The 27026-nt window shown below is 48.8% G+C and overlaps 1 protein-coding gene and 1 long non-coding RNA gene across 2 annotated transcripts; both read left to right on the plus strand.

The window, feature by feature from the left end:
* The first annotated feature begins 214 nt into the window (after positions 1-214).
* METTL11B (methyltransferase like 11B) lies at positions 215-4724 on the plus strand. Its single transcript, XM_039914346.1, has 4 exons — positions 215-959; positions 2402-2445; positions 3253-3502; positions 4315-4724. The coding sequence occupies exons 1-4, from the start codon at positions 791-793 to the stop codon at positions 4626-4628; spliced, it is 777 nt and encodes a 258-aa protein (XP_039770280.1). The 5' UTR covers positions 215-790; the 3' UTR covers positions 4629-4724.
* Positions 4725-10338: 5614 nt separating this feature from the next.
* Positions 10339-13216, plus strand: LOC120638887. Its single transcript, XR_005660917.1, has 2 exons — positions 10339-10556; positions 12830-13216. It is a non-coding gene; the product is annotated as an uncharacterized LOC120638887 (long non-coding RNA).
* The last annotated feature ends 13810 nt before the right edge of the window (positions 13217-27026 follow it).

A 27026-nucleotide genomic window follows, 5' to 3' on the forward strand; every position in this document is an offset into this window, starting at 1 on the left:
ATAAGGGGAATAAGGTCGTGAATCATTCTCAGAAGAGGCGTTGGCAAGAACGAGCGTAAACAACACTGAATTTTCAACTCGCTGAGAAGAAATGCCTTTGGGTCTGGATCCAAATTCTGTTGCAAGGACAGTCTGGAGGATACCGGCAGACCGATCAAAGGTATTATTTAGCACTTACAGTGTGCACAGCACTGTGCGTTTGAGAGAGTACAATATAGCAGACTTGAAAGACAGGTTCCCTGCCCGCAGGAGCTTCTAGTCTAGAGATACTAGAACACTCTGTCAGGAGCCTCCTGGCGGATACCGTCCTGCCCGGAGGCGGGGAGATGGTCCAGATGACCTCTGGAGTGCCCTTCTGGCCTACGGGTCTATGCCCAGGGAGAATTGCTGGAAACATGGCCATAAGATCTCTTTCGGCCCACATGACCCTAAGGCATGCAAGTGGAACAAGTTAGAGTGGAGCAGAATTTCAAGGTACGAGCGGTACGTGTGTGAACGCGTGTTGGAAGGACGGCGGGGAGGGAAGATATACATTTTCCCCGATGCAGCGGTATCACGGAGTGGGCTTCCATCACGGCTCAGCACCCGCTAGCTCGGAGGGGCTGACGTCCGAGAGGTTAGCCTGGGAAAGGGCCAGAATCCTGAGTTCCCCACGGTCACCCTCCCGAAACACCCTGCTGGATATCAATACGGTGACCGCACACTGAGAGGTGTAGTCTCAGGCGGCCAGAGGACAGGGGTCTTCTTCAAGAGCCAAGCAGGCGGGCTTCCCTCCTCCCTAGGAAGAATCATGACTGCCCTCACCATGGCACATCTGAGAGCCCACTTGGCTTTCAGGTCTCGCTGGCACAAGACCGACGATGAACTCCGTCGACCCAGCATGTCCTTTATCCTGCATCGGGCCGTTCGCACCGACTTCTTTCAGAGTTACCTCTACCCGCTGGAAAAGCTTCCTCCGGGTGAGTAAGCGGGAGCTACGGGGGAGGTTGCCGGCGGGGGATCGCGGCCAGGTTCGGGGGCTCGGGGAGGGGCCGGAACCAACGGTTGATAGATTTTTCCGGTTGGCTTGTGCCTTTCTGTGGGGTCCGGTTACGGAGCAGAGTGAACAGGAGTCGTCTGACGATTCGAACCCAAGATCGGAAGGGAGACTGGGCTCCATTTCGGACCGGTGTAACAGTTACAATACTGATATTACTACTACTAATTATAATAATGTTTCCCCTCAAAAGAGAGATGAGGTGCCACGGTAGGCTCCTCCTGAGGGGCAGATTGGACTCTGAGCGGACCCTGCCCTTTTCTTACAGATTTATCAGGGGATTTTCTTGCCCCGTTGGGCTCAGGGAGGTCCCATTCAAATCCTGGGCAGCGACGGGCAGCGAATACGGCGGCCAGCGGCAGGGGGTGATCTCGGGATCGGCAAACGGAGCGATGCTTTCTGAATCCGGTGGAGGTGACCCCTCGTTGAGTGGGCGAAAGCCACACTGGAGTCCCTCTGCTCTAAATCAATGAATGGCATTTACTGGCCACGTCGTGTGTGCAGAGCACTGTGCTGACAGCTTGGGAGAGTATAGTATAAGAGACTCGGTACCCCCTGCCCGCAACGACCTGACGGTCTGGAGGGGGAGACGGCCATTCACAGAAATAAATCACCGCTGTGGACGGAAGTGCCGTGGGGCTGAGGGAGGGGTGAATGAAGGGCGCATATCCATGCGGAAGGGGGATGCAGAAGGGAGCGGGAGAAGAGGAAATGAGGACTTAGTTGGGGAAGGCCTCTCGGAAGCGATGTGTTTTAAATAAGGCTTTGAAGGTGGGGCGCGTGATCATCTGTTGACGATGAAGACGGAGGGAGAGCCAGGCCGGAGGCAGGATGTGGCGGAGGGGTCAGCGGGGAGACAGATGAGACTGAGGTACAGTGAGTAGGTTGGCATCAGAGGAGCTAAGCGTGTGGGCTGTACAGTGCACTGCACATAGTGAGCGCTCAATAAATACTATTGAATGAATGAATGGGCTGGGTTGTAGTAAGAAATCAGGGAGGGAAGGTAGGAGAGGGCGAGGTGATTGAATGCTTTAAAGTCAAAGATAAGAGGTTCTTTACGGTGGGGCAGTGGATGGGCAGAGGTTCTTTAGGAGTGGGGAAACCCGAACGGCTTTGTAGAAGAATCATCGGGCAGCAGAGTGAAGCGTGGACTAGAGCGAAGAGAGACAGGAGGCCGGGAGGTCAGCTGGGAGGCCAGGATAATGATAGTCATCGGGGTATTTGTAAAGCGTTTACTTTGTGCCAGGCACTGTACTGAGCACTGGAGTCAAGGTGGGGTAGGATAAGCGCTTGGGTTGACGGGGTAGCAATTTGGTTGGAGAGGAAAGGGCAGATTTCTATGGTGCCGTGAAACTGAACTGGCAGGATCTGGTAGCAGACCGGACAGGAGGGCGGACTCGGTCGTAACAGTAACGGTATTTATTAAGTGCTCATTGCGGGCAGGGAAATGTCTACCAGTTGCATTGCGCTCTCCCACACAGTACGGTGCTCTGCACGCAGTAAGCACTCAATAAATATGATTTATTGATTGATCGGACGGAGAGCACTGTAAAAGAAAACAGGTGGGAATTTGATACCGACCCCGGTCACTCAGTGGGCTCACAATCCAAAAATAAAATGGGGAGAGGGGAGTGGTGACAGATACATAAGGAGAGATGAAACAAAATACTGCTACTGATTGATCGACAGGCAACATGAAGACAGAAACAACCGATAAAATAAAATACACATGCAGAGAAATTCAACAATACTACTACCCGAACAAACAAAGTCTACGTCTCACGGGTGCTGCGTGGAAACGGCACGAACTTGGGAGTCGGAGGACGTGGGTTCTGATCCCGCCTCGGCCACTTGTCGCTGGGTCACCTTGGGCGAGTCGCGTAACGTCTCTCTGCCTCAGTGACCTCATCTGTAAAATGGGGATTAAGTCCGTGAGCCCCAAGTGGGACAACCTGATTCCTCTGTATCTCCCCCAGCGCTTAGAACAGTGCTTGGCGAATAGTAAGCGCTTCACAAACAGCATGATTACTACTGAAAAAAATTGCTGCTAGATGTATCCACGCACATATAGTAAAAAATGTATTTCTAAATTCAATTAAGAGTGTTTTCACAGGTCCGTATGTCCGAACGCCTCTAGACTATAAGATCCTTGCGGGGAAGGAAGAAACCCACTCTAGATGCCTTTTCTTTCTTTTTTTTTTTTTAACCACCTCCAGGGCCCTGGAAAAACCGGCACCGACTGTGCCCTGGACTGTGGTTCTGGGATAGGACGGGTCAGCAAACACGTCCTGCTGCCCGCGTCCGGCCGCGTGGAGCTCGTGGACATGATGGAACCCTTCCCGGCCGAAGCCCCGAACTGTCTGCGTGTCGAAGGGGACAGGGTTGAAACCTTCAACTGTTACAGCCTCCGGGAGTTCACTCCCGCTAACGGAAGATATGACGTCATTTGGATCCAGTGGGTGTCCGGTGAGTTGCGCGTCCTTCTGCCGGCTGTAGCTTCCCCGGCCCGGGCGTGGGGAAAAGAGCAAAGCCAAACCATAGGACTATGGTCTTAGGAAGCTGAAATTGGGAAGAGTGTGGGCCACCAGGCTCAGCTAATCAAATTTAGAAGCAGCACGGTCTAGGGGCTACAGCCCAGGCCGGGGAGTCAGAAGGACTTGACTGCTCACCTCCTCCAAGAGGCCTTCCCAGACTGAGCTCCCCCTTTCCCTCTGCTCCCTCTACGCCCCCCTTCACCTCTCTTCTCCCCCCCCCCCGCTCCTCCCCCTCTCCCGTCCCATCCCCTCGGCACCGTACTCCTCCGCTCGACTGTATATATCTTCGTTACCCTATTTATTTTGTTAATGAGTTGTACATCACCCTGATTCTATTTATTTGCTATTGTTTTAATGAGATGTCCTTCCCCTCGATTCTATTTATTGCCATTGTTCTCGTCTGTCCGTCTCCCCCGATCAGACTGTGAGCCCGTCAAAGGGCGGGGACTGTCTCTAGCTGATACCGATTTGTACGTTCCAGGCGCTTAGTACAGTGCTCTGCACACAGTAGGCGCTCAATAAATACTATCGAATGAACTGCTGTGTGACCTCAGGCAAATCACTTCACTTTTCTGGGCTATCCCCTGCCCACCCACCTCGGCCTGAGCAGCAGGGGGTATCAAGAGGATGTGGCATCTTTGAGATCATTCCTGGGCTGAAATCAAGGCTCCAGAGAAAATCCATCACCACCCTTTCTCTCTTTGAGCCCCAAGCATATGGCCGCTCCCTAGTTTTCGTTTTCAGGATACCTGACCGACAAAGACCTTCTAGAGTTTCTGTCCCGGTGCCGGGCAGGGCTGAAAGAGAATGGCGTGGTCATCCCGAAGGACAACGCTGCCCGGGAGGGCCGTGTCCTGGACACGTCGGACAGCAGCGTGATCCGAGACCTGGAGATCCTCCGGAGCCTCACAGAGGAGAGTGGCCCGGAGCTCCTGAGGGAGGAGAAACAAGAGGGCTTTCCGGACCAGTGTGTTCCCGTGTGGATGCTTGCCCTGCACGACGCCGGTCGTTCTTTAAAATGGGGAAACCCCCGGGGAGAACAGGTGGGGACAGGATGAATTCGCCTTTAAGATGGCGTCAGAAATCGGAGGTGGAACTTAATATTCATGATAATAGCGGTATCTGTTGAGCGCCACGTGCCAGGCGCTGTACTTTGCGCTGGGGCGGCTCCCGGCAAATCGGGTAGGACACGGTCCCCGTCCCACACGGGGCTCGCAGTCTCGATCCCCATTTTACAGCCGAGGGAACAGAGGCCCAGAGAAGTGAAGTGACTCGCTCAAGGTCACACAGCAGACAAGTGGCAGAGCCGGGATTAGAACCCATGACCTTCTGACTCCCAGGCCCGGGCTCTAGCCACTCCGCCATAAGGACAGGTTGAATTCACCTTCAAGATGTTGTCAGAAATCTGAGGTGGAACTTCAAGCGAGGAAATGGGAACGGACATAATGAGCGACTGCGCATCTGTCAATTCGCCCCTTCGCTTTTAGCCGGCCAGTGCGGTGGAAAAGCCACGGGGCTGGGAGTCAGAGGACCTGGTTTCTAATCCTGGCTCTTTGGTAATCTGGCCTATTTAATAATAATGATGGCATTGGGTTAACGGTATGAGCCGGTACTGTGTTGGATTTAAAAAGAAAGCATGAAGTATTTCGCTACAAATGAAAGTTACGGAATTGGAAAATGACTTAGGCAAGGATACGGCATATAAGGGTTTGCTCCAAACAGATCCGCTAAACCCTAGCACGAGAAGAAAAGCTCAGAAAATTAGATTCAAGAGAGAAATACAATCTTTCCCTTCCCCAAAATGTCTCCTAATTAGAGATAAACAGCCTTAGAATTCCACGAATGTTTAGTCAGCCCACCCAGCCTGACGGAAACCTCCTCTCCAGGGCCGGCTCAGCCCCGGAGCAACGGAGCTTCACCCCGGTACCCTGCATCTCTAGGGAACCCCGAGGCGGGAACACGGTGGGAAACAGGCAGTGGGGCCTCCTGGAAAGAGCAAAAGGCCTGGGCTCTAGTCCCAGCAGCCTGCTGTGTGACCTGGGAGAAGTCACTTTCCCTTTCTGTGCCTTAGCTTTTTCATCTGTAAAATGGGGAGACCACTTCTTAGATTGTGAGCCTTTTTTCATGATATTTGTTACGCATTTACTATGTGTCAAGCACTGTTCTAAATGCCGGGAGGTTGGATGGCTGGATAAAGCACGGGCCTGGGACTGAAAGGACCTGGGTTCTAGCTTTTTTTTTTTTTAAATCCCAGCTCCGCCACTGGCCTGCTGTGTGACCTTGGGTAAGACACTCGAGTTTTCTGTGCCTCCGTTCCCTCATCTGAAAAATGGGGATTCAGTACCCGTTCTTCTTTCTGCTTAGACTCTGAGTCACATATGGGACCGGGACCGTGTCCGACCTGATTAACCTGCATCTACCCTAGCGTTCGCCTTTTACTAAAAGTGCTGAATACATCCCACAGCCACCCAACATTCTCGGCTGCCAGAGTGAGCCGTGGCCGTGGATGACTGTATATGTCTTCATCACCCTCCTTATTTTGTTTATTTTATTTAATGAGATGAACATCACTCTGATTCTATTTATCGCCATCGTTCTCGTCTGCCCGTCTCCCCCGATTAGACCGTAAGCCCGTCAAAGGGCAGGGACTGTCTCTATCTGTGCCGATTTGTACATTCCAAGCGCTTAGTCCAGTGCTCTGCACATAGTAAGCGCTCAATAAATACTATTGAATGAATGAATGAATGACCTTTGACTTCTGCCTCGCTACCTTTAGCTGGCTCCAAGAAAGGGATCACTGTGCCGCGTGCTCCTTGAGGTAGATGTCTGCCTCTTGGAGTCCGGAGGTCAAGACGCTTGAAAAGTACAGAGCATCTTTTCCTAGATGGACCTCATTTCTATCTGTCTGTCGATGGAATTTATGGAGTCCCGATTGGGTGAAGAAGAACAGTATCCCAGGCCCGGGGGGGGTAGTTATAAGAGAAGAAGCCACACTCCCTGCCATATCTAATGGTGGAGATAGAAATAACCCAACCAATCTAATCACCAGTGACAAACAAACACACACACACACACACACACACACACACACACAAAGATAACCAACAACAGCTGCCCGAGGAGAGGTGCTAGCTGCCCATCTGCTGATGCGGAGGAGGAGGAGCGTTGGAAGGGGTTTTGGGAATCATTAGACCGAGAAGGGGGAATTGCCAGTTGGTCAGATCTCCTGAAGAATCCGGTATGTGGAATTTGCCGAGCATCCTCTGTTCGCTGATGGAGGAGACATCATCATCATCATAATGGAATTTTTAAGCCCTTACTTTGTATCAAGCACTGTACTAAGCACTGTGGTAGATACAAGTTAATCAGGTTGAACACAGTCCCTGCCCCACGTGGGGCTCACGATCTCAGAAGGAAGACAGGACATGAATCCCCATTTTTCCGATGAGGACACTGAGGTCCAGAGAAGCGGAGTGACTTGTCCAAGGTCACACACCGGGCAAGAGGCAGAGCCGGGATTAGGACGCAAGTCCTCTGACTCCCAGGCCCGTGTTCTTTCTAGTAGGTCACACTGCTTCTCTAGAGAGGAGACCGGGTGTTTTCTGGGTCTCCCCATCCTTCTGCTTACCCTAGGACCACCCACCCTCCCTCTTTATTCAACTTGCCCACCGGAAGATTGCTTTCCCACTCTGCCATTCCATCACATTTTTGACTGCTCCATCCTACCTTCCATACCCCTTCAAATCCCTCAGAACACAGATCTCCCCATCGCCAATGTCCGGCTGCAAACCCGACTCTTCCAGGAAATATTCCTTGATTACTCTTCTCCTTCCCAGATTCATTCATTCATTCATTCAATAGTATTCATCGAGCGCTTACTATGTGCAGGGCACTGTACTAAACGCTCGGAATGTACAAGTCGGTAACAGATAGAGACGGTCCCTGCCTTTCGACGGGCTTACGGTCTAATCGGGGGAGACGGGCAGACGAGAACGATAGCGATAAATAGAATGGAGGGGAGGAACGTCTCATTAAAACAATAGCAAATAAATAGAATCACGGTGATGTACATCTCATTAGCAAAATAAATAGGGTAATGAAAACATATACAGTTGAGCGGACGAGTACGGCGCTGAGGGGAGGGGAAGGGAGAGGGGGAGGAGACGGTATCTCTTATCCCTTGTGTATATACAACTATTCCTTTATCAGTGGTATTTGTTGAGCGTTTACAATAGGTAAAGCATGTACTAAGTGTTTAGGAGAGTACAGTACAACAGAGTTAGTAGACACGTTCCCTACCCACAACAAGCTTACAGTACGCCTGTGTTTAACTTACATTCTTTGTTACATATTTTTCTATTTGCTCTGCCATATTCCTGCTATCAACTGCTGTAGCATTATTCTTTCTCCCGCGCTTACTATTTCTAAATAAGTCTGACTTTTGGTCTCTCCCATTAGATTGAAAACTCTGAGGACAGGGAACTCTTTCTTCCACTTTTACTGAACTCTTCCAAGCGCTGAGTTCAGTGGTCTGCACCCAGGAGGTGGTTAGTATAGATAGCTGTTCGATCCTGCTCGACTGCAACTCGCCATCTGACAATTAGGATCCCTAATTTTCTTGGAGGGGGAGGGGGAGGAAATAGCTGGGTCTTGGGTTGGGATTCACAAAAGCTCTTTCTCAAACAAAATCAATCTTATCTGCAAACCGTGTAACTAATTCAGCAACCCCACCAATATACCAATCCTATTTCCCCACAATATCTGCACCTCTAATTCCCAACTCTTTACCAACAATGGTATTTTCTGAGCGTTAACACGGTCACTTTTTCTGTGGCGATGTTTGTGATTACCAAGTGTAGACACACATGGAGGGACCCATCTAGTTTACGACTGCATGATTCTATGGTGTAATTACTTCCTCTCCAAAAACCTGAGAATCATCAATCGTATTTACTGAGCACATATTGTGTGCAGAGCACTGTACTAAGTGCTTGGGAGAGTACAGAGTATGAGAGAGTGGGGAAACGTGTTCCCTGGCCACAGTGAGCTTACCGTCTAGAGGGAGCAAAGCATGGAGAAAAATGCAGGTTCATTTGAATTCAACTGTGCCAAGGCAAAAGTGAATAACTCCTTCCAGCTGGCAATATAAAAACATATGGAATGTTATTCTGGGTCAGATTCAACGATCCACCCACCCCAGAATTTTGCCTCTGAAATTGGCACTAAAGGATGCTGAGAGAAACGGTGTGATAGTTGCCTTCTGTACATCGGTCAACGGAATTACGGATGCATCTTCTAACTTCTAAAATCCCTCGAACGTCCAAACTTTTCCACCTGGGGCCTCACGATGGACCTCTCATCTACGAATTTCTCCAAACCCTTCTCGAACTTATTGCTGATTTTTGCCTCGGCAGTTTCCTGAAATCAATTCCATATGCTTGCCACCCGCTGGCTAAAGAAGTGTTTCCTCTTGTTCGTTTCGAACCCGCCACCTTCGGACTTCCGTGGGTAAAACCGATCCTGGTGCCATGGGGTTTGGTGAACGTTTGGGGTCTGGTGACGGTCACGGACGGATCCAAGAGAGCATCCCACATAAGCTATTCTCTTACTCTCTTAATATACGTTGGCTCCACTTTGCTTTTTCCATTTCCTGCAACCGGTCCTCTCTGAGTGATGTGTCAGGGATCGAGACTGACTCAGATTCACTCTGCTGTCTGTCGTGTGAGATTAAAACCAGTTGTGTTATTGCTTCCCCTACTTCCAGCCAACTTTAGGATGCTTTGGTGTCCACGCCAAAAAAACTCCCTCCTATAATCTCCCACAGTGGCCAATGCTCAGTACTCAAGTACTCAATCTTAGTATTCAAGCATTGGGTAGAGTGCTTTGCACGCAGTAAGCGCTCGATTAATACGACTGAATTGAGTGAATGCTCGTCAGAGGTCCCCACAGTCTCATTAGGTATTTATTGAGCACTTACTGTGTGGGCAGGACGCTGTACTGAGCACTTGGGAAGATACAATAAAACAGGATTGGTAAACACAGTATTCGAGGACAATTTAAAGCTTGGCAGGAATGGCAGCATTTAAAATAAAGCCCTGTTGATTGCAATACCAGGGGATCCAATCCACCAAGGTAACTGTCATTTTGAAATGAGAATGCTCTTTCAGACAATTTCAGTAGAAAAAATAACCATAATGCTCTCAAGATGACAAAGTACTTTCTGTCAAAAACAGAGCATTCCCTACCCACAACAAGCTCACAGTCTAGGGGAGAAGCTCACAGTCCAGAGGGATGTAAAACAGATCATTTAATTAATAGTATTTATTGGGCACTTATCAGAGGCACAGCACTGTACTAAGCGCTTGAAAGACTACAGTAGAATTAGTAGAACTGATCCCCGTCCCCAGGGAGTTGAAAATCTGGCAAGGGAGACGCGGCCTAAAAAAAGTTACAAGTAAGAGGAAAGAAAAGGGGAAGGTGTATATGAGCCCGTATTAAAATAATGGAGTATGTAAGGAACGTATAAGAGACCAGTCGTGGACCTGGTTTTGGGGAGGGTAATAATAATAAATAATGTTGGTATTTGTTAAGGGCTTACTATGTGCAGAGCACAGTTCTAAGCGCTGGGGTAGATACAGGGAAATCAGGTTGTCCCACGTGAGGCTCACAGTCTTAATCCCCATTTTACAGATGAGGTAACTGAGGCTCAGAGAAGTTAAATGACTTGCCTACGGTCGCACAGCTGACGGGCGGCACAGCCGGGATTCGAACCCATGACCTCTGACTCCCAAGCCCGGGCTCTTTCCACTGAGCCACGCTGCTTCTCTAATCATCTGGAATTGTGTGTGGAAGAAGACTTTCTGAAGCAGTGTCTACCATATCTGGAATCACTGGAACAGAAACATTTGAATCTCTTTCTAAGCTTAGCATAATGGCATCTGATGACCCACGGTCAAAAAAACCAGACCGCTAATGATCAAGCACTGGTGAGTATATTTCATCTCTAATGGCAAAAATGAAAATTCAACGTTGATCAAATCAATCATTTAAAAAAAAAACAAACCTACAAAATTAGGTCTAAATTTAGGGCTAAAGTTAGGGATTGATAATTGGGCTAGTGATTTTAAATTTCTCGTGATGCCTTGCTATAGCATTTGGATTTTTTTCCTCCTGGCTGAACCCTTTGGGGAGAACAAAACAAAATGAAACAAAAAAAACCTCTTCTTCAGCCCCACATGCCTCGCAACCAGAAAGAGAGCCTGTGGGAGTGGCACTGCCAAGAGGATAGAGCATGACCTGGGAATCAGAAGGACCTGGATTCTAATCCTGGCTCTTCAACCTGCCTTCCGTGTGAACTTGGGCAAGTCATTTTACTTCTCTGTGCCTCAGTTCCCTCGGAGGCATTTAGATTGTGAGCCCCATGTGGGGCAGGGACCGTGTCAACCTGATTAGCCTGTGTCTATTCCTGCACCTCCTGTACGGTGCCTGGCACATAGTAAGTGCTTAAAAAAAAACCATAAAAAAAGACATACGCACTGGAACAGTGACATCTGTCTAACACGGAGATGGCGGAATTTGCTTACGTGTCCAAAGAGCAGCTGAGTCACGTAGGAAGAGAAAAACGCAACAGCGTGGAAGATACTGTGCCATTCCCACCCCGCTGAGAGGCGGGGAAGGAATGCACAGGCGAGACCATCAGTGTTTGCCAGATGTTCGTTGACAGTACACACTGTCAAATCTGAAACAAACTGAGAGAGGGGAACCTAGCAAACGACAAAATAGTCAGCGGTGTTCTGCGATCCTAATTTATGATCCCCAGCCGGAGGGTTGATTTGGCTTCACCTCTTGTTTCCTGGAATGTGGAATTCACTTGGGGAATAATTACCCAAGCCCTCCGGTCCCTTGCCAAACTCAGAATTGCCCTGGGGTAGCCCTGGCTTCTCCAAACCCATCCTCACCCTCTTGCCTCTCCATATTTTCTTTCGGAAGAGTGGTTGCCCTCGTGATCTTATAGAATACGAATTTGCAGAGGTCCAGGTTCAGGGGGAACAGAGGAGAAGGCGGAGCCCTATCTATCTCTGTGCCTCCATTTCCTCACCTGTAAAACATGGATTAAATCCTATTCCTTGTCACTTAGATGGTGAGCCTAACCTAGCTTGCATCTACCCCAGGACTTAGGACAATGCTTGACGCGTACTAAGTGCTTAACAAATAATTTTATTACGATCACAATAGAGTGGGTAGGGACGATCCCTACCCTCAAGGAGTTTACAATCTACCGGGACCCTTTCTATTTCCAGGTCAGGCATCTAGGGATGCATCTTCAGTTGCTGCTTCTTCAATCAGTCAATCAATGGTATCTACCGAGCGCTTACTGTGTAGAGGGCACTGTACCGGGAGCTTGGGGGAGTGCAGTACAAAAGATTTGTAAGCTTTTCTGTAAACTTGTTATGGGCAGAGAACGTGCCCGCTTATTCTGTTGCATAATAATGATAATATTGTTAAGTACTTACCACGTGCCAAGCTATGCATCTCTGGGGTAGATACAAGGTTATCAGGTTGTCCCACGTGGGGCTCAAGGTCTTAATCCCCATTTTCCAGATGACACAACTGGGGCACAGAGAAGTTAAGTGACTTGCCCGAAGTCACACGGCTGGTAAGTGGCAGAGCTGGGATTAGAACCCATGACCTCTGACTTCTAAACCCGTGCTCTTTCCACTGAGCCAGGCTGTTTCTCTCGCAATTATACTCTCACAAACACCTAGTACAGTGCTTTGTACGCAGTAAGTGCTCAAGAAATACCATCCATTAACACATTCCCTGTCCTCAAGGAGTTTACAATCTAATTATCTGCAATCATCTAACGCTTGATATCCCTCACCTTCTCTGGATAACCTTCCCAACCCCATCCATACCCGGGCAGCCGACCAACGCACGGCCCGGACGGGAACTCAGGTAGCAGTAATATTAACCACTAAGCGCTTACTGAGAGCAGATCCTCTGATGCCCGGGCCTGTGGCCTTTCCACTAGGCCATGCTGCTTCCCTGGGTTTCTCCTCCTAAGTCATCCCTGCCGAACTTTGAGAGAACGAATAAGCAGCTTTGCGAGAGAAAGGGCTTGAGGGAGGTGAGAAGGAGCCTTGCCGAACCCCTTTCGCCAACTCTGAAGCCAAGGGCTGGCTCCAGATCTCGCTGGAGGTTGGGAAGCGTTCGGATTCCTTCCCGTGGAAAGTCTCTTTCTGTTCTGGGCAAACTCCAGGGTCTCCTGGTGACCTGTGAGCCCGCTGCTGGCCAAGGAGACTACTCATCGTATTTTGCAACGTCCTCGGCCTGGTCTTTAAGGACGGAAGCCCGGCGGTCCGGATAAGCCTTGGCTGCGCAGCTGACCTCCAGGGACCGAGTGGCCGGAATTAACCGGAAAAATGAAGAACGAAAGTACCGAAACGGCACTAGCAACCGTAGCACCTTTTGGCCTGCTGTGTGACCTTAGTCAAGTCACTTAAACTTCCTGGGCCTCGGTTTCTTCCTCTGTAACGTGGGGATAAGATTGAGGCCCATGGGGGACAGGGAGCTCCAATCGTAATACTTCTCTCTAATTCAGGGCTTAATTTATAGAAAGTGCTTAATAAATGTCATAATCTGATCACCTCAAAAGTCCTCTGGATATGGCCATCATATGGGCAAAGGGCAGCAACCTCTGGAAAAGTACCTCCATATTACCCAGAAAGTCCATCCCACACTTCATCATAGTGGAGGAGGGTGAAACAGCCAGAAGTAGTCAGTCAGACAATCGTATTTATTGAGCACTTATTGTGTGCAGGGCACTGTACTAAGCGCTTGGGAGACTGCAACAATAAACAGACACATTCCCTACCCACAACAAGCTTACTCTCTAGAGGCAGAGACAGACATTAGTATACATAAATAAAAGATATGTAAATAAGTGTTTGGGGGCTGGGAGGGAGGATGAATAAAGGGAGCAAGTCAGGGCGAGACAGAAGGGAGTGGGAAAAGAGGAAAGGAAGGCTTAGTCAGGGAAAGCCGCTCGGAGGAGATGGGCCTCGGTAAGGCTTCGAAAGGGGTCAGAGTAATCGTCTGCCAGACGTGGTGGGAGAGCGTTCCGGGCCAGAAGCGGGACGTGGACGAGAGGTCGGCGGCAAGATAGGCGAGGTGGAGGTACGGAGAGGTTAGCGTTAGAGGAACAGAGTAGGAGAATTCAACCGTGGGCTGAACCGATTCTTAGTCTGACCCAGGATCGGCATTTCTTATAATAATAAGGGTATTTATTAAGTGCTTCCTATGTGCCAGGCACCGGACTAAGCAGCGGGGTAGACTCAAGGATTCAGGTCAGGTACAGCCCCCGTCCAACATGGGATTCGCGGTTTAGGTAGAAAGGAGTAGGATTAAATTCCAGGTTTACAGTTGAGGAAACTGAGGCACACAGAAATCAGGTGACACAAGGTCACCCAGCAGTACTAGAACCCAGGTCCTCTGACTCCCAGGCCCATGCTGCTTCCCCAAGGGAACTGTCGATGCCTCCCCTAACACCGGAGGCACCGAAGATAATCCCCATTAGCCCTCAAGTTGAATTTCTTCGAACAGATTTTGTGCAGATGGCCAAAGCCATTAGAAACGTCTTGAACCCTTGTGAAGACTGGGGTAATATTGCAGTGAAAATGATGATGAGGTTGTGATAACTGACGCGATTATTCCTTTGACACATTTGGGTGCAAGACTGTATCCGGGGCCGTACCGTAGAAAGCACTTCACAGAGGAAAAGGGGTATCCAGCGGCCATAAAGACGGTGGTGTCTGTTAAGAGCCGGACAGATGAGATAGAGGCACAGCGAGTAAACAGGAGGAGCGGAGCGTGAGGGCTAGACTGGAGTAGATTAGTGAGGTGAGATAATGATAATGTTGGTATTTATTAAGCGCTTACTATGTGCAAGGCACTGTTCTAAGCGCTGGGGGGCGGTTACAAGGTGATCAGGTTGTCCCTCGTGGGGTTCAGAGTCTTCATCCCCATTTTCCAGATGAGGTAACTGAGGCCCGGAGAAGTGAAGTGACTTGTCCAAAGTCACACAGCTGACAAGTGGCGGAGCCGGGATTAGAACCCGTGATCTCCGACTCCCAAGCCCGGGCTCTTTCCACTGAGCCACGCTGCTTCTCTATAGGATGGGGATATACAGATAGGATGGGGCAAGCTGATCGAGCGCTTTAAAGCCGATAATAGATATAAAATAATCAGCTCGGCCGTAGTCTCCGTCTCATATCGTGCTCCCGCTTTAAGTAGGAGAGGGAGAACAGGTATTTACTTCCCCTTTTAGAGAAGAGGAAATTGAGACAGAGAAGTTACTTTTAGGCTTTAGGACTTTAATGGGCAGATGATTTTAAAATGAGAAGAAAATCGGGAAAAATTATAATTATCATTATTTTGGCATCCGTTAAGTGCTTACTGGGTGTCAAGCACTGTCCTGAGCGCTGGGGTAGATACGAGTCCATCAGGTCAGACAGAGAGACGGGGGGGGCTCACAGTCCAAGCAAGAGGGAAATCCCCAAAATCCCAGCTCCGCCACTTGTCAGCCGTGTGCCTGTGGGCAGGTCACTTAACTTCTCTGGGCCTAAACTCCCTCATCTGTAAAATGGGGATTAACTGTGAGCCTCACGTGGGACAACTCGATTACCCTGTATCTACCTCGGCGCTCAGAACGGTGCTCCGCACGTAGTAAGCGCTTAACAAATACCACCGGTATTATTATTATTTTACACGTAAGGAACCTACGGCACCGAGTTAACTGAGTCGCCCAAGGTCACGCAGCAGGCCGGTGACGGAGTCGGAACTATTACCCCGGTCGTCTGACTCCGGGGTCTGTGCTCTTCCCACTAGGCCACGCTGCTCCTCGAGAATGTCAGGTTTTGATTCTTTCAAATCAAGGGACTTCTAAACATCTGATCCTTCTGCGGCATTAATCATGCAGAACTTTGTTTCAAATGTGCCGTCTTTCTTAACCAGAAGGCCAAGCCCACTAAGAACCCTGCCCATAAGGCCCGAGGAAGCATTCCTTCACGTCGCAAACTGGAGATAATGGAGTTGGTTGCCCTTTAATCCATGACCACCGTGGATTAAGTTACATTTCGGAAAGGACTTTTTTTTTTTCTGGCCAACTAAATGAATTGAAATTGATGTTCTTAATTGTTTTCTAAATTGCGATTTCTCTCCAACAGCTGGTTTTTATCAGTGTCGAGTCCAATGGGTTCTGTCAGTCACACGGGGGAATGAAGTCATGTGGTAATAAAAGAGAAAGGGTTAGGGGAGGGAGGGAAATGCCATACAGTATATTGTCTAATCGAAAAATGTGCCACGTGAATTCGGTACTGGAAATCTTTCCTTCCCGGGGAGCCGCTCACAACAGAGACAGTACGCAGATCAGCCCCGTTCCCCTTTCTCTCTTTTAGACTCGGGTCGGCGCTGTAATTTCCTTTTCTCACCTTTCTCGAGTGAGGTCATTTGAGCTAGATAATAAGCTAAGATGATAAGCTTCCAGGATGCAGCCTGGAGTGCTGAAGGTAAGGGTTCGAGCCACGGGGAAGAGGTTTTAAGCTAGTGGAGAGAAAGAGGGAGGGAGAGAGGGAGCGGGGAAGAACGCGCCAACTGCCTAGGCCTTCGACATTACAGAGGTTAAGGCGGGGAAGGAGACGCGCAGGGATACCTCACTCGAATGGCTGGGAAATGGCAGCCGGAGGTTATCGAGCCCCCCAAGGAGGGAGACAAATGGTGGGAACGGGGCCTGTGGTCTTGGGGAGGAATGGAAAACGGGGCCAAAGGGAGGAATCTGGAAGCAATACTGACCCCCAAGAAAGGAACAGAAGAGCCGGGGGACGGGGAAAGGGGAAAAGCGGGGGTGGGGGGGAGGAAGAGAGAGAAAACAATAAAAGTCATAACAGTCGTATCTGTTAAGCGCTTCCTGTGTACTGTATTAAGCGCCGAGGTGGATACAAGCAAATCAGGTTGATTCAGTCCCTGCCCCACATAATAATGATGACGGTATCCATTAAGTGCTCACTATGTGCCGAGCACCATTCTAAGCACTGGGATACATACGTTATCAGGTGTTCCCACGAGGGGCTCACCGTCTCGATCCCCATTTTACAGATGAGGGAACTGATGCACAGAGAAGTCACCCAGCAGACAAGTGGTGGAGTCAGGATTAGCACTCACGACCTGGTGAATCCCAAGCCACTAGGCCATGCGATGGTGGCACAGTTGAAAGGAACCTTGAGAAGACGTCTGGCCCAGGTCCCTGCCTCTCAGAGAGGTGAATTTCTAAACCATCTAGGGCAGAACTTTTCTAAAACCTCACAGTTCACTGTGGGCAGGGAATTCGTCTGTTCATTGCTCAAGTATACGCTCCCAAGCATTTAATCTAGTGCTCTGCACACAGCGCTCAATAAATACGACTGAATGAACGAACTTGGTATCTGTGGCCCGCCCCTGCACTAACTTGGGTTTTAGGGTGAATGGGAAAGCAGAATTCCCTCTAAATCTGTGGAATAGCCATTTTAGAGGGAAAGCCAACCCTCTTCAGATATTCATCTCCATAGTACGTTCTGGTAGCTAATACTCTTTCCAGCTTAAAATGGATTCTCTAAAACGTAGAACGGTCACGTGTCTTGCCCCCATTAGGAAACCGGGCAATGAATAAACTACTTTTTTGTTCTCCTCCCCTGATAACAGTCGGTATTGTAGATGCCATCCTTCAAGCAAATTCCTTAGCGTCCGGGAGCTTGAACTAAAGTCTTATCCGTCTACCCCATGAGCTAGGATTCGGGGCAGGGAGACTAAACACTGGAGTAGCCGATCGGCGGAGACCAAAGTGCCTCTAGATCGGGAGAGTTTTTAGAAAAGTTCTGTCCCGGTTGGTTGAGAAATTGTAGAAGCCATCCTTTAAGCAAATTCCTTAGTGTCCGGGAGCTTGAACAAAAGTCTTATCCATCTGTCCCATGAGCTAGGGTTCAGGGCAGGGAGACTAAACACTGGAGAAGCCTGTCAGCGGAGACCAAAGTGCCTCACCATTTGCCTGCTGTGTGACCTTGGGGAAGTCACTTAACTTTTCTGCGCATCAGCTGTAAAATGAGGATTCAATACCTGTTCTCCCCCCAACTTAGTCCGTCAGCCCCGTGTCGCCATGTCACACAGCTTACTGCGTCCAATCTACTCAGCGCTTAGAACAGGGCTTGGTACGTAGTAAGCACTTAGATATTCATTCATTCAATAGTATTTATTGAGCGCTTACTATGTGCAGAGCACTGGACTAAGCGCTTGGAACGTACAGATCGGTAACAGATAGAGACGGTCCCTGCCCTTTGACGGGCTTACGGTCTGATCGGGGGAGACGGACAGACGAGAACAATAGCAATAAATAAAGATAGCAATAAATAGAATCAAGATAGCGTTACTACTATTACTGTCTCTCTTTCCACTCCACTTAGTACAGCCTTTGCCACATTTTAAGCGCTTAGTACAGTCCTCGGTAGACGGAAAATGTTTAAGAAATGCCTCAACTATTATTCTTCCCATTTCGGTCTTACGAAAGGCATGTTCATTGTAGGGAGAGGTCTTTGGGGAAGTGAGAGGGAGGAAAGCAAACAAGTAAAAAGGCTTCATCACTGGAAATCAGTGTCAGTTACCCAGAATGAAGCGCTGAAAGAAGACCGAGCTAAATACAGCAAACAGCTGAGAACGGCGAGAGGGAGAGTAGCTGTGGGCTTCTAAATGGTCGAGAGACAAGTCCCCGCAGCATCTCCCCTTTACTTTTCCCAATGCGGCATCCGCGTTTTATTACCTCGAGGATGGCGAACGATCTTTTAAATGGCCAGTTGGCAGGCGCTACTAAGGGGGACCACAAACAAAAGTCCAACGAATGGGACAACCAATCAAAACTAAGGGAAGAGCTGTGGCAGAAAGGCCACGCCTGGAAGTGGCGAATAGGGATGTTTGGGCAGAAAAAATAGGCAAAATCGGACCGGGAGTTGAAACGTGTTGGAGGAAAAGGAGAGGTTTCAGCTGGGACTGGGGGGGGGGGGGGGGGGGGGGGGGGGAAATGGTCAACAACAGAATTTAGAAGATCGACTGATTTGCATGCAATTTTAACGTTTTTCAAGTTGTTGTAAAGGGATAAGGGGTTGGGAGAAAGAGAGACGGCCGGAAGCAGCGTCGCCCAGTGGAAACAGCACAGGTCTGGCGGGCAGAGAACCCGGGTTTCTATCCCGGCTCTGCCCCTTGTCCGCTGTGTGACCTTGGGAAAGTCACTTAATTTCTCTGGCCCTCAATTTCTTCATCTGGAAGATGGGGATTCGATACCTATTCTCCCTCTTTCTTAGACTGTCAGGCCAATGTGGGATTCATTCATTCAGTCGATCGTATCTATTGAGCGCTCACTGTGTGCCGAGCACCCCACTGAGCTCTTGGGAAAGTACGATACAACAATAAACAGTGACATTCCCTGTCCACAACAAGCTTACGGTCCAGAGGGGAAAAAATATGGAATGCTTCAAGAATTTGCCCATCATCCTTTGAGGATTATCGTCAACCTAATTTCTTCGTATGTACCCTAGCATTTAGAATGTGCTCGACACATAGTGAATGCTTAACAAGAACCATAATGATGATAATAATAAGGGGGCTTCCTGGGGTCTGAGCTGTGGCCCTTAGGACCCTCCCACACCCCCACCCGCCACCACCATCCCCTTACTCTTGCTCTGGCAGCAGGCCACTCAACATGATTACCTCGTGTGAGGAAATAAGGTCGATACTCTTTAAAATGGGCCCAGACCATACTGAATTTTTTGTTAATGGTATTAGTTCATTCAATAGTATTTATTAAGTGCTTACTATGTCCTAGGCAGTCTACTAAGCACTGGGGTAGAGACAACCTAATCGGGTTGGACACGGTCTCTGTCCCACATGGGGCTCACAGCCTTAATTCCCTATTGCGCAGATGTGGTAACTGAGGCCCAGAAAGGTGAAGTGACTTGCCTAAGGTCACACAGCAGACAAGGGGCTGAGCCAGGATTAGAACCCAGCTCCTCAGGCCAGTGCTCTCCCCAGTAGACCATGCTGCAGTTGAATTATGGTCAACTCTTCAAAGCAACTCAAATGAGCAAATTGGCTATTTCCCATAGAACCCCGGGGGGGTTCAGGAAAAGTCCACCGCCTTCTCGTCAATGTGGAAACTGTCCTACTTCTAGAGAGTTTGCTCTTCCACATTCCCAAAACGTGGACTCTGAGTACACTTAACTAGTCAGTCAACTGTATTACCGTATTACGTGCTCGGGAAAGTACAAAAGAAGAATAAAACAGACACGCTCCCCGCCCGCAACGAGGTTACATTCTAGAGAGGGATACAGACTGATACAAGTGAAGTTACGGATAAGTGTTGGGGGGCCGGGAGAGGGGAGGAATAAAGGGAGCAAGTCAGGGTGACACATTAAGGGAGTGGAAGAAAAGGAAACGAGAGCTTAGTCGGGAAAGGCCTCTCACACCCGGGTCCAGTTTAATCACGTCCCATGCGTCCCGTCTGAGCTTGCCTGCATTCTCCTCCCGCTGCCCTCTGGTTCTTGACTTTTCATCCCATCATATTTACTGAGCCCTTATAGCGTGCAGAGCGCTGTATTAAGCGCTTGGGAGAATACAAAATAACAATAAATTGAGCCCAAGTGTAGAGAAAGGCTTTTCTCCAGTGAGTTCTGGCCTAAACGGATGAGGTCCAAAGCTCCCCGCTGAATCAGCCCAGGGGTAATCTAAACTGGGCCCAACCCCACCGGGTGTCACTCGATCCCTGCCGTGATGGATCCCACGTAGCTTGGAGGTCGCGGTCCACTGGGTCCCGAAGGAGCGGAGACTCTCCTTCACCACCCGCCTTCCCGACTAGGGGATGATTAAGTACTGAGCGCCTCCTCTGAGATCTCTCCAAGGAGACATTGGGTTTTCCTGGCAGCGGGGCCGTGAGCTACTCAGCGGAACGTCTACGGCTCTGCATCTCGAGAGGAGCCAGGAGGCCGCGCTTCCCGGCCAAGGGAAACACAGCTTCGGACTCGAGAACGCCGCTTCACGGAGACTGAGGTGCACGCCGAACCGGGGGAGGGATAGAGTTGAGCCCGGGGAGGAGGGGAGGGGCGGACAAGGAATCTGGGAATTCGAGTGGACGTCGAACTCCCGGATCTCTGGCATCTCTGCTCGGCTCCCGTGGGCGCGCCGCACTCCTGGGCCGAGACGGTTCGGTGACACAGTCGCAGGAAAGCAGAGCAACCCCTCCTACCCTGCCCCATCTTCTCTGCGGGCACCGGTGGCCCTCACGCACGGATGATCCCACAGAGGGCCAAATCCCCGTTCACCGTGAAAACGGCCAGTGCCGGAGAGGAGGCGGAATTGAATTGTTTCTCTTTCACGGCAGCTGAAACGTAAAACGAGTTCCTTCCCAGGCCCCGTGGTTGGAGTAGACCGACACCTCATAAATTATCCGAGAGGCGCGAGGGAGCTTCAGAAGGCTGAAGCTGCAGGCCGAGGTCAGGGTTGTTTCTTGTATCTCCTCCAGTACCGCTCTTCTGTTTCGCAGAGGAGGTTGAGGCAGAGACCGTTCATGGAGGTTTGGGAGTTTTGTGGGCAGGGGTACGCTAGACTGTGAGCTCGCTGTGGGCAGGGAACACGTCTACCAACGCCGTTGGATTATACTCTCTCACGTGCTCAGTACGGTGCCCTGCACATAATAAGCGCTCTCAGAAATACCACTGAACGATTGATTCCGGGAGGCTTGTGATTCTCTGGCATCCTCCAGTCGACTTAAAACTCGTAGGAATTGGGATCATCTCACAGAGAGTTTGCGGTTAAACCCTCACACCCTGACCGCCGCCCCTCTCCCACCAACTCCGTGATGAATCGATTAATCAGTGTTATTTACTGAGTGCGTACTGTGTACGGAGCACCGTGTTAAGTGCTTGGGAGAGCCCGATACGACGGAGTCGGTGGACACGTTTCCTTGCCAAAGGGCCTACAGTTTAGACGGGGAGACAGCCATTGACGTAATCGATCTACGGATTTGCACTTAAGTGCTGTGGGGCTGAGGCTGAGGTAGACTTGGACGCTCGCCTTGGGAGGTGGTGGTTTTCCATTCTCCGCAAGGGAAAGGGCCAGAACGAGATGCGGGGGAAGAAGGGGATAGGAGAAAAAGGAGAAATTTGACTGGGTGGGAGGGGAGGAAGGACAAAACAGTGTGGCCTAGTGGAAAGTCCACGGGCCTGGGAGTCGGGAGATCTGCGCTCTAATTCCAGCTCTGCCGGTGGCCTGCTGTGTGTGCTTAGGAAAGGCGCTTAATCTCTCTGGGCCTCGGTTTGCTCATCTGTAAAAGGGGGATAAGATCCTCAGACTGTGGGACTGTCTGATGTGATTCCTTTAATCTACCCCAGTTCTTAGGCATATGAGTAAGCCCTTAATACCACTATTAATACCAGTAGCCACAAAATAATAATTAAAGGAGCAAAGGAAAAAACGGTGGTGAAAAGGAAAGCGGGAGGAAACTGCAATTTGGCCTTCGGGTGGGCGTCAGTAGATTAGCTCTCAGTTAGAGAAATTGGTAGACTCCCTGAAAATACACAGAATGTGAAAAGTCTTGATTTCTTCCTCCTCCAAGACACGCGAGGGGAGATTACACTTGGATCTGTGCTCCTTAAGCAGTTGATATTCACCCCACCCTCAGCTTCTCTCTTATGTGAATATCCAAAATGGATTTTAATGTCATCCCCCCTGCTAGACTGGAAGCTCCTTATGGGCAGGGGATGTGCCTACCAATTCTGTTGTATTGTACTCTCCCACGCGCTTAGCACATCACTCTGCATTCAGCAAACACTCTATTAATCCCACTGACCGATTAATCAGGCTGCTTCATCCTGGAAGAACCCTCCTGAGCAGGCCAAATGGGCTCCTCTGTCGTGCCTAAATCCACCATCGTTTCCCATTTCATGCACTCAATCAGTGGTGTGTATTGAGCACTCACTAAGCGTACCACAACGTACTGAGCTATTATTGGGAGAGCGCAAAAGAAGTCAAATGCATTTTGCCTGTCCTCGAGGAGTTTACAGTGTCCCTCCTGGTCCTCCTTTTCAAAGCAGTGTGGCATCGCTGGTCCTATCCTCCTCAGCTGCGGCTCAACCAGCTCAAATCAGGTCTCTCTTTTCCATTCAAGTCACAGACATTTGAATAGCAAAGAGAACAATACATGGAGAGTTCCCCTAATTTCCATAATACTGAAAATGCCTCAATTACCTCTCCAAAATTACAGGGCGAGTAGGAACTACGTGTTAGACTTAAAGGTAAAAAAAAAAAAAAAAAAAGGACGGAGCATTCTCCAGTAGTCAGAAGCAGCAAAAGGTTTAGAGCTGATATTCAAAATACCTTCCCACTTAGCATCTCCTCTTTTCCTCTTTTAAAGTGCAACTCAAGGCTTCTCTCCTCAGGAAACTTTTCCCAATTAATGCCACTCCATCAGTAACACCCACGTCAATCCCGCCTTAATGCATTCTCATCAGTACTAGATTTGTCCACATATATATGTAATATAATATATCGTCCATATAATATATATCATGTTGGTTCCGTGCAGGTCTTATTTTCCCCGGTCAATTTTAAAAGTTACGTTCAAATGACAGAAATGGCTTCTTCCCCATGAAGGTGCCCATAGTAAGTGCTTGATGAAGATGATTGACTGACTGAAGGTGACATCTTTTTCTGTCCTCAAGACAGCGGCCTGAGGAGACGATGCAGCTGATGGTTATTTTCCAGCGTATTTTTGAGGTGTCTAACTTTTCTGTCGCGTGACTGGGCTGTATTACATCGGCGATACGTTGATGTGATTCTCGCTAGGTCCAGGCAGATAAGGAGAGGAAAAGCCTAGAGTTTGCATCTGTAGTCTTTCCTGTGATCCCCATTCTCAAGAGCACTTCACCACACCGTGAACTCCTTGAGGTCAGGGCTCACGTTTACCAACTCTACTGTACCGTACTTTACCCAAATGCTTAGTTCAGTGTTCCGCAAAGAGTCGGCGCTCAGGAAGTAGCGCCGGTTGATTGTGTGCACGTAGTCCTGGGCCAGGCGCATGCTTTAGCTATGTTTTGTGAAGAGTGAAATCATCCAGGGAATTGGCCAATTGTCCTGGGGAACCTCTGGTTATCCTACCATTCCCATGGAGAGATCAGTGACAAAAACGCACGGCAGCGGCAGTGACTTCTTGCCAGATCCATTATCTGGCAAAGATCTGAGGCCTGGGTGAATAGGTCCTGACTACTTTAGAGTGTCTCCTTACCTTAGTACACTACAATAGAGTCACAGATAATGACGGCCAAAAATACATATTACAAGGGCACACCCTTTGTTTTAACGTCTTTGCCTTCAGTCATTTCCTGAACCTGGTCTTTGGCAGCATCTAAATGTAAACTTTTAGGCTGCTTCTCATTGTTGAATCTGTCTGGAGCAACTGAAGTCACCCTGATTCTAAATGTTACAAGGGGGTATTTCTCACACACACACACACACACACACACACACACACAGAGAGAGTTGGTCTTCTGGAAAGATTTCAGAAAGTGGATTGCTTCTTGTTGACCTACTTCAGCCCGAAACGGGCACTGAAACTATGAAACTTCTCTGTGAATCGTTTACGTGCACGAAACACACACCCACCCACACATACTTACAAATCTGAGAGACTTGCTGCCTCTGGCTAGGTATACGGTCAAGTCCTTTCATATTTAATAAGAGCTTTATCCTCCGTCTCTTTGCGCTCCCTTGGGAATAGATTCCACAGCCCGCCCGGTAAATCAGCTTTCCCTTCTGCACCCGGAGCTGATTTTATGGTCGCCAAATGCACGCCACTAGATTTATGTCCTTAAACTAACAGAGAAAGCTTCCCTGCTTACCTTTTAGTTGGGGCAGCCCTCGGTTTTATAGGCTCGTTGGAGTAAGTAATTATTTTGGTAATACCGGGGCCTCCTTTATTGAGTCATAAATGCATCCTGGATGACTCCGAATAACAAGCCAGCTCTTTCCTTCGGGTCTAATGGGCAATCCTCCATAGCCGGAGTCTACTCTGCTCACTTGTTTTTTTTTCCCTCCCTCCCGCTCCCTAGAAATAGCCTATAGAAGCATGTGAGGGGAAAGAGGATCAGATAATTGGGATCTTTAAGATGGTTATTATGAAAAATGTTCTGGAACCGATTCAAATACCAATCAGAAACCACATTGTTCGACTAAATCACTTTCAGATGCCACGTAAGATACAAAACACAATTATTCCCAGTTTAAAAATATAATGTTCCTTAAAAAAAAAAACACCCCACCATTTTATTTTATTATGATTTTTTTTTTAATCTTTCTTGGCCGGAGTTCAGACCCGTCACAGATGATCTACAAGTTTCTGCCGTCCCCCCTGGATTCGGATCCTACAGACTTCGCCGTAATGTATTTAAAAGTTCCGTAAAATGGATATGACGGCTGTTTTCTTTGTGTATTACAGAAATATACGGAGTTCGGGGGCTTCGTGGCTGCACTTTGGGCATGTACGCCATTAAAAGAATGAAAAAAACATGATGGCCAAGTGCTGTATTAAAATCCCATTAGAAACGCTGGCAGGAGATTATGGCCCCAGTCTCTTTTATCTGACAGGCGTCAGTTTAGTAAAATCTTTTTTTGTTTTTTTTTTTAATCTCCTTCCAATTCTTTACATAGCCACAGGATGTCTGTGTGTTTTCTCTGCCACCAGAAAGGCCAACTTTGGCAGATTTTTGAAGACATCTCCAGCACCGAGACCCAAAATTACTCGGACCAGGAAATTACCTGGGCTGAGATGAGCAGATGTATCTATTACAAAAGGAGACCTTTCTTTTCACTTGATGGTGCATTTAAGAAAGCAGTGCGGTCTTGTAGAAAGAGCACGGGCCCGGGAGTCAGAGGACCTGGGTTCTAATCTTAGATTCGCCACTTGCCTGTTGGGTGACTTTGGGCAAATCACTTCACTCCTCTGGGCCTCAGTTCCCTCATCTGTAAAATGGGGATTGATTACGAGCCCCATGTGGGACATGGATTGTGTCTAACCTAATTAGCTTGAATCTACCTCGGCACTTACTGAGCACTTAAATACCATTTAAAAAACCCCCAGGAAACAACCCAAAAAGCCATTAAAAAAAAGTTGCTTTGCTTCTCTCCGCCTCTTTCCTCATCTATAAAAGTGGGGATATCTGTTCTCCCTTTCCCTTAGACCGTGAACTCCGTGAGAGAAAGGGACTGTATCCAAACTGCTTAGAGTGCATCCTCCTCAGTGCTCGGCACAGCGCTTAGTCCATAAGTAAACGTTTAAGTACCACAGTAATTATCATTATTACAAGCGCAAACCCTTTTACCCGACGCCTCATCGGGAGAGGGCCAAGGAGTGCCATGCTCTGCCTCCGGCTTCTGGCTCGAAACTCCCTCCCTGATCACATCCAACAGACCGTTAATCTCCCCCACCCTCAAATCTAATTGAAATGGCACATCTGCTAGGAGGCCGTCCCTGACTGAGCCTTCCTTTCCCTAGTCCCTCTCCCTTCTGCGCTGCCCAAGCTCTGGATTCGTACCCTTTATTCACCTCACCCTCAGTTCCACAGTATTTATGCAAATATCAATGTCAGTCTCCCCCTCTAGGCAAGAATATGGCTACCAACTCTTGTTTTGTTGTATCCTCCCAAGTACTTAGTAAAGTGCTCTGCATATAAGGGTTCAATAAATGCAGTTGACTGATATTTAGATGTCGTACTTATCCCCACTCTAGACAAGAACAGTTTATCCTTAATGTCAATTTTTAATAGAGCTGTGTAAGAAAAATCAGACACTCTTGGTCTATACAGGTTAAGATGTGGCCTAGTTATACCAGATCGATACAGAAAGCGATAGAGAATTTAGTCGTTACCTGGTAAATCTGACTGTTTTTCCCACCCAATCTGCATAATAATAATAATAATAATGTTGGTATTTGTTAAGCGCTTACTATGTGCAGAGCACTGTTCTAAGCGCTGCGGTAGATACAGGGTAATCAGGTCGTCCCACGTGAGGCTCACAGTTAATCCCCATTTTACAGATGAGGGAACTGAGGCCCAGAGAAGTTAAGTGACTTGCCCACAGTCACACAGCTGACAAGTGGCAGAGCCAGGATTCGAACCCATGACCCATGACCACGACCCGTGCTGCACGGATAACATCTCAAAAGTAGCATCCCAAGGACAATTGATTTCACACTGTCTTGTTGATTATCTAAACCATCTAAATTCTTCAGATAATCGCTCAACATGTTCCTCCGATTTTACTAATTAGAAACCCCACTCCCCCTTCCAAAGAGTTTCACCATCCCATTGCCCATTCTTCACGAGTTCTGTTTT

This window comes from Ornithorhynchus anatinus, chromosome 16 (genome assembly GCF_004115215.2).
Source record: "Ornithorhynchus anatinus isolate Pmale09 chromosome 16, mOrnAna1.pri.v4, whole genome shotgun sequence".
Lineage (NCBI taxonomy): Eukaryota > Metazoa > Chordata > Mammalia > Monotremata > Ornithorhynchidae > Ornithorhynchus > Ornithorhynchus anatinus.

Excerpts from the sequence above, each read along its gene's own strand:
- METTL11B (XM_039914346.1), top strand. The coding sequence starts at position 791 with ATGACTGCCCTCACCATGGCACATCTGAGAGCCCACTTGGCTTTCAGG. Across the intron at positions 2,446-3,252 it reads GGGCGGACTCGGTCGTAACA|GGCCCTGGAAAAACCGGCAC; the intron begins GTAACGGTATTT and ends AACCACCTCCAG. Across the intron at positions 3,503-4,314 it reads TTGGATCCAGTGGGTGTCCG|GATACCTGACCGACAAAGAC; the intron begins GTGAGTTGCGCG and ends TTTCGTTTTCAG.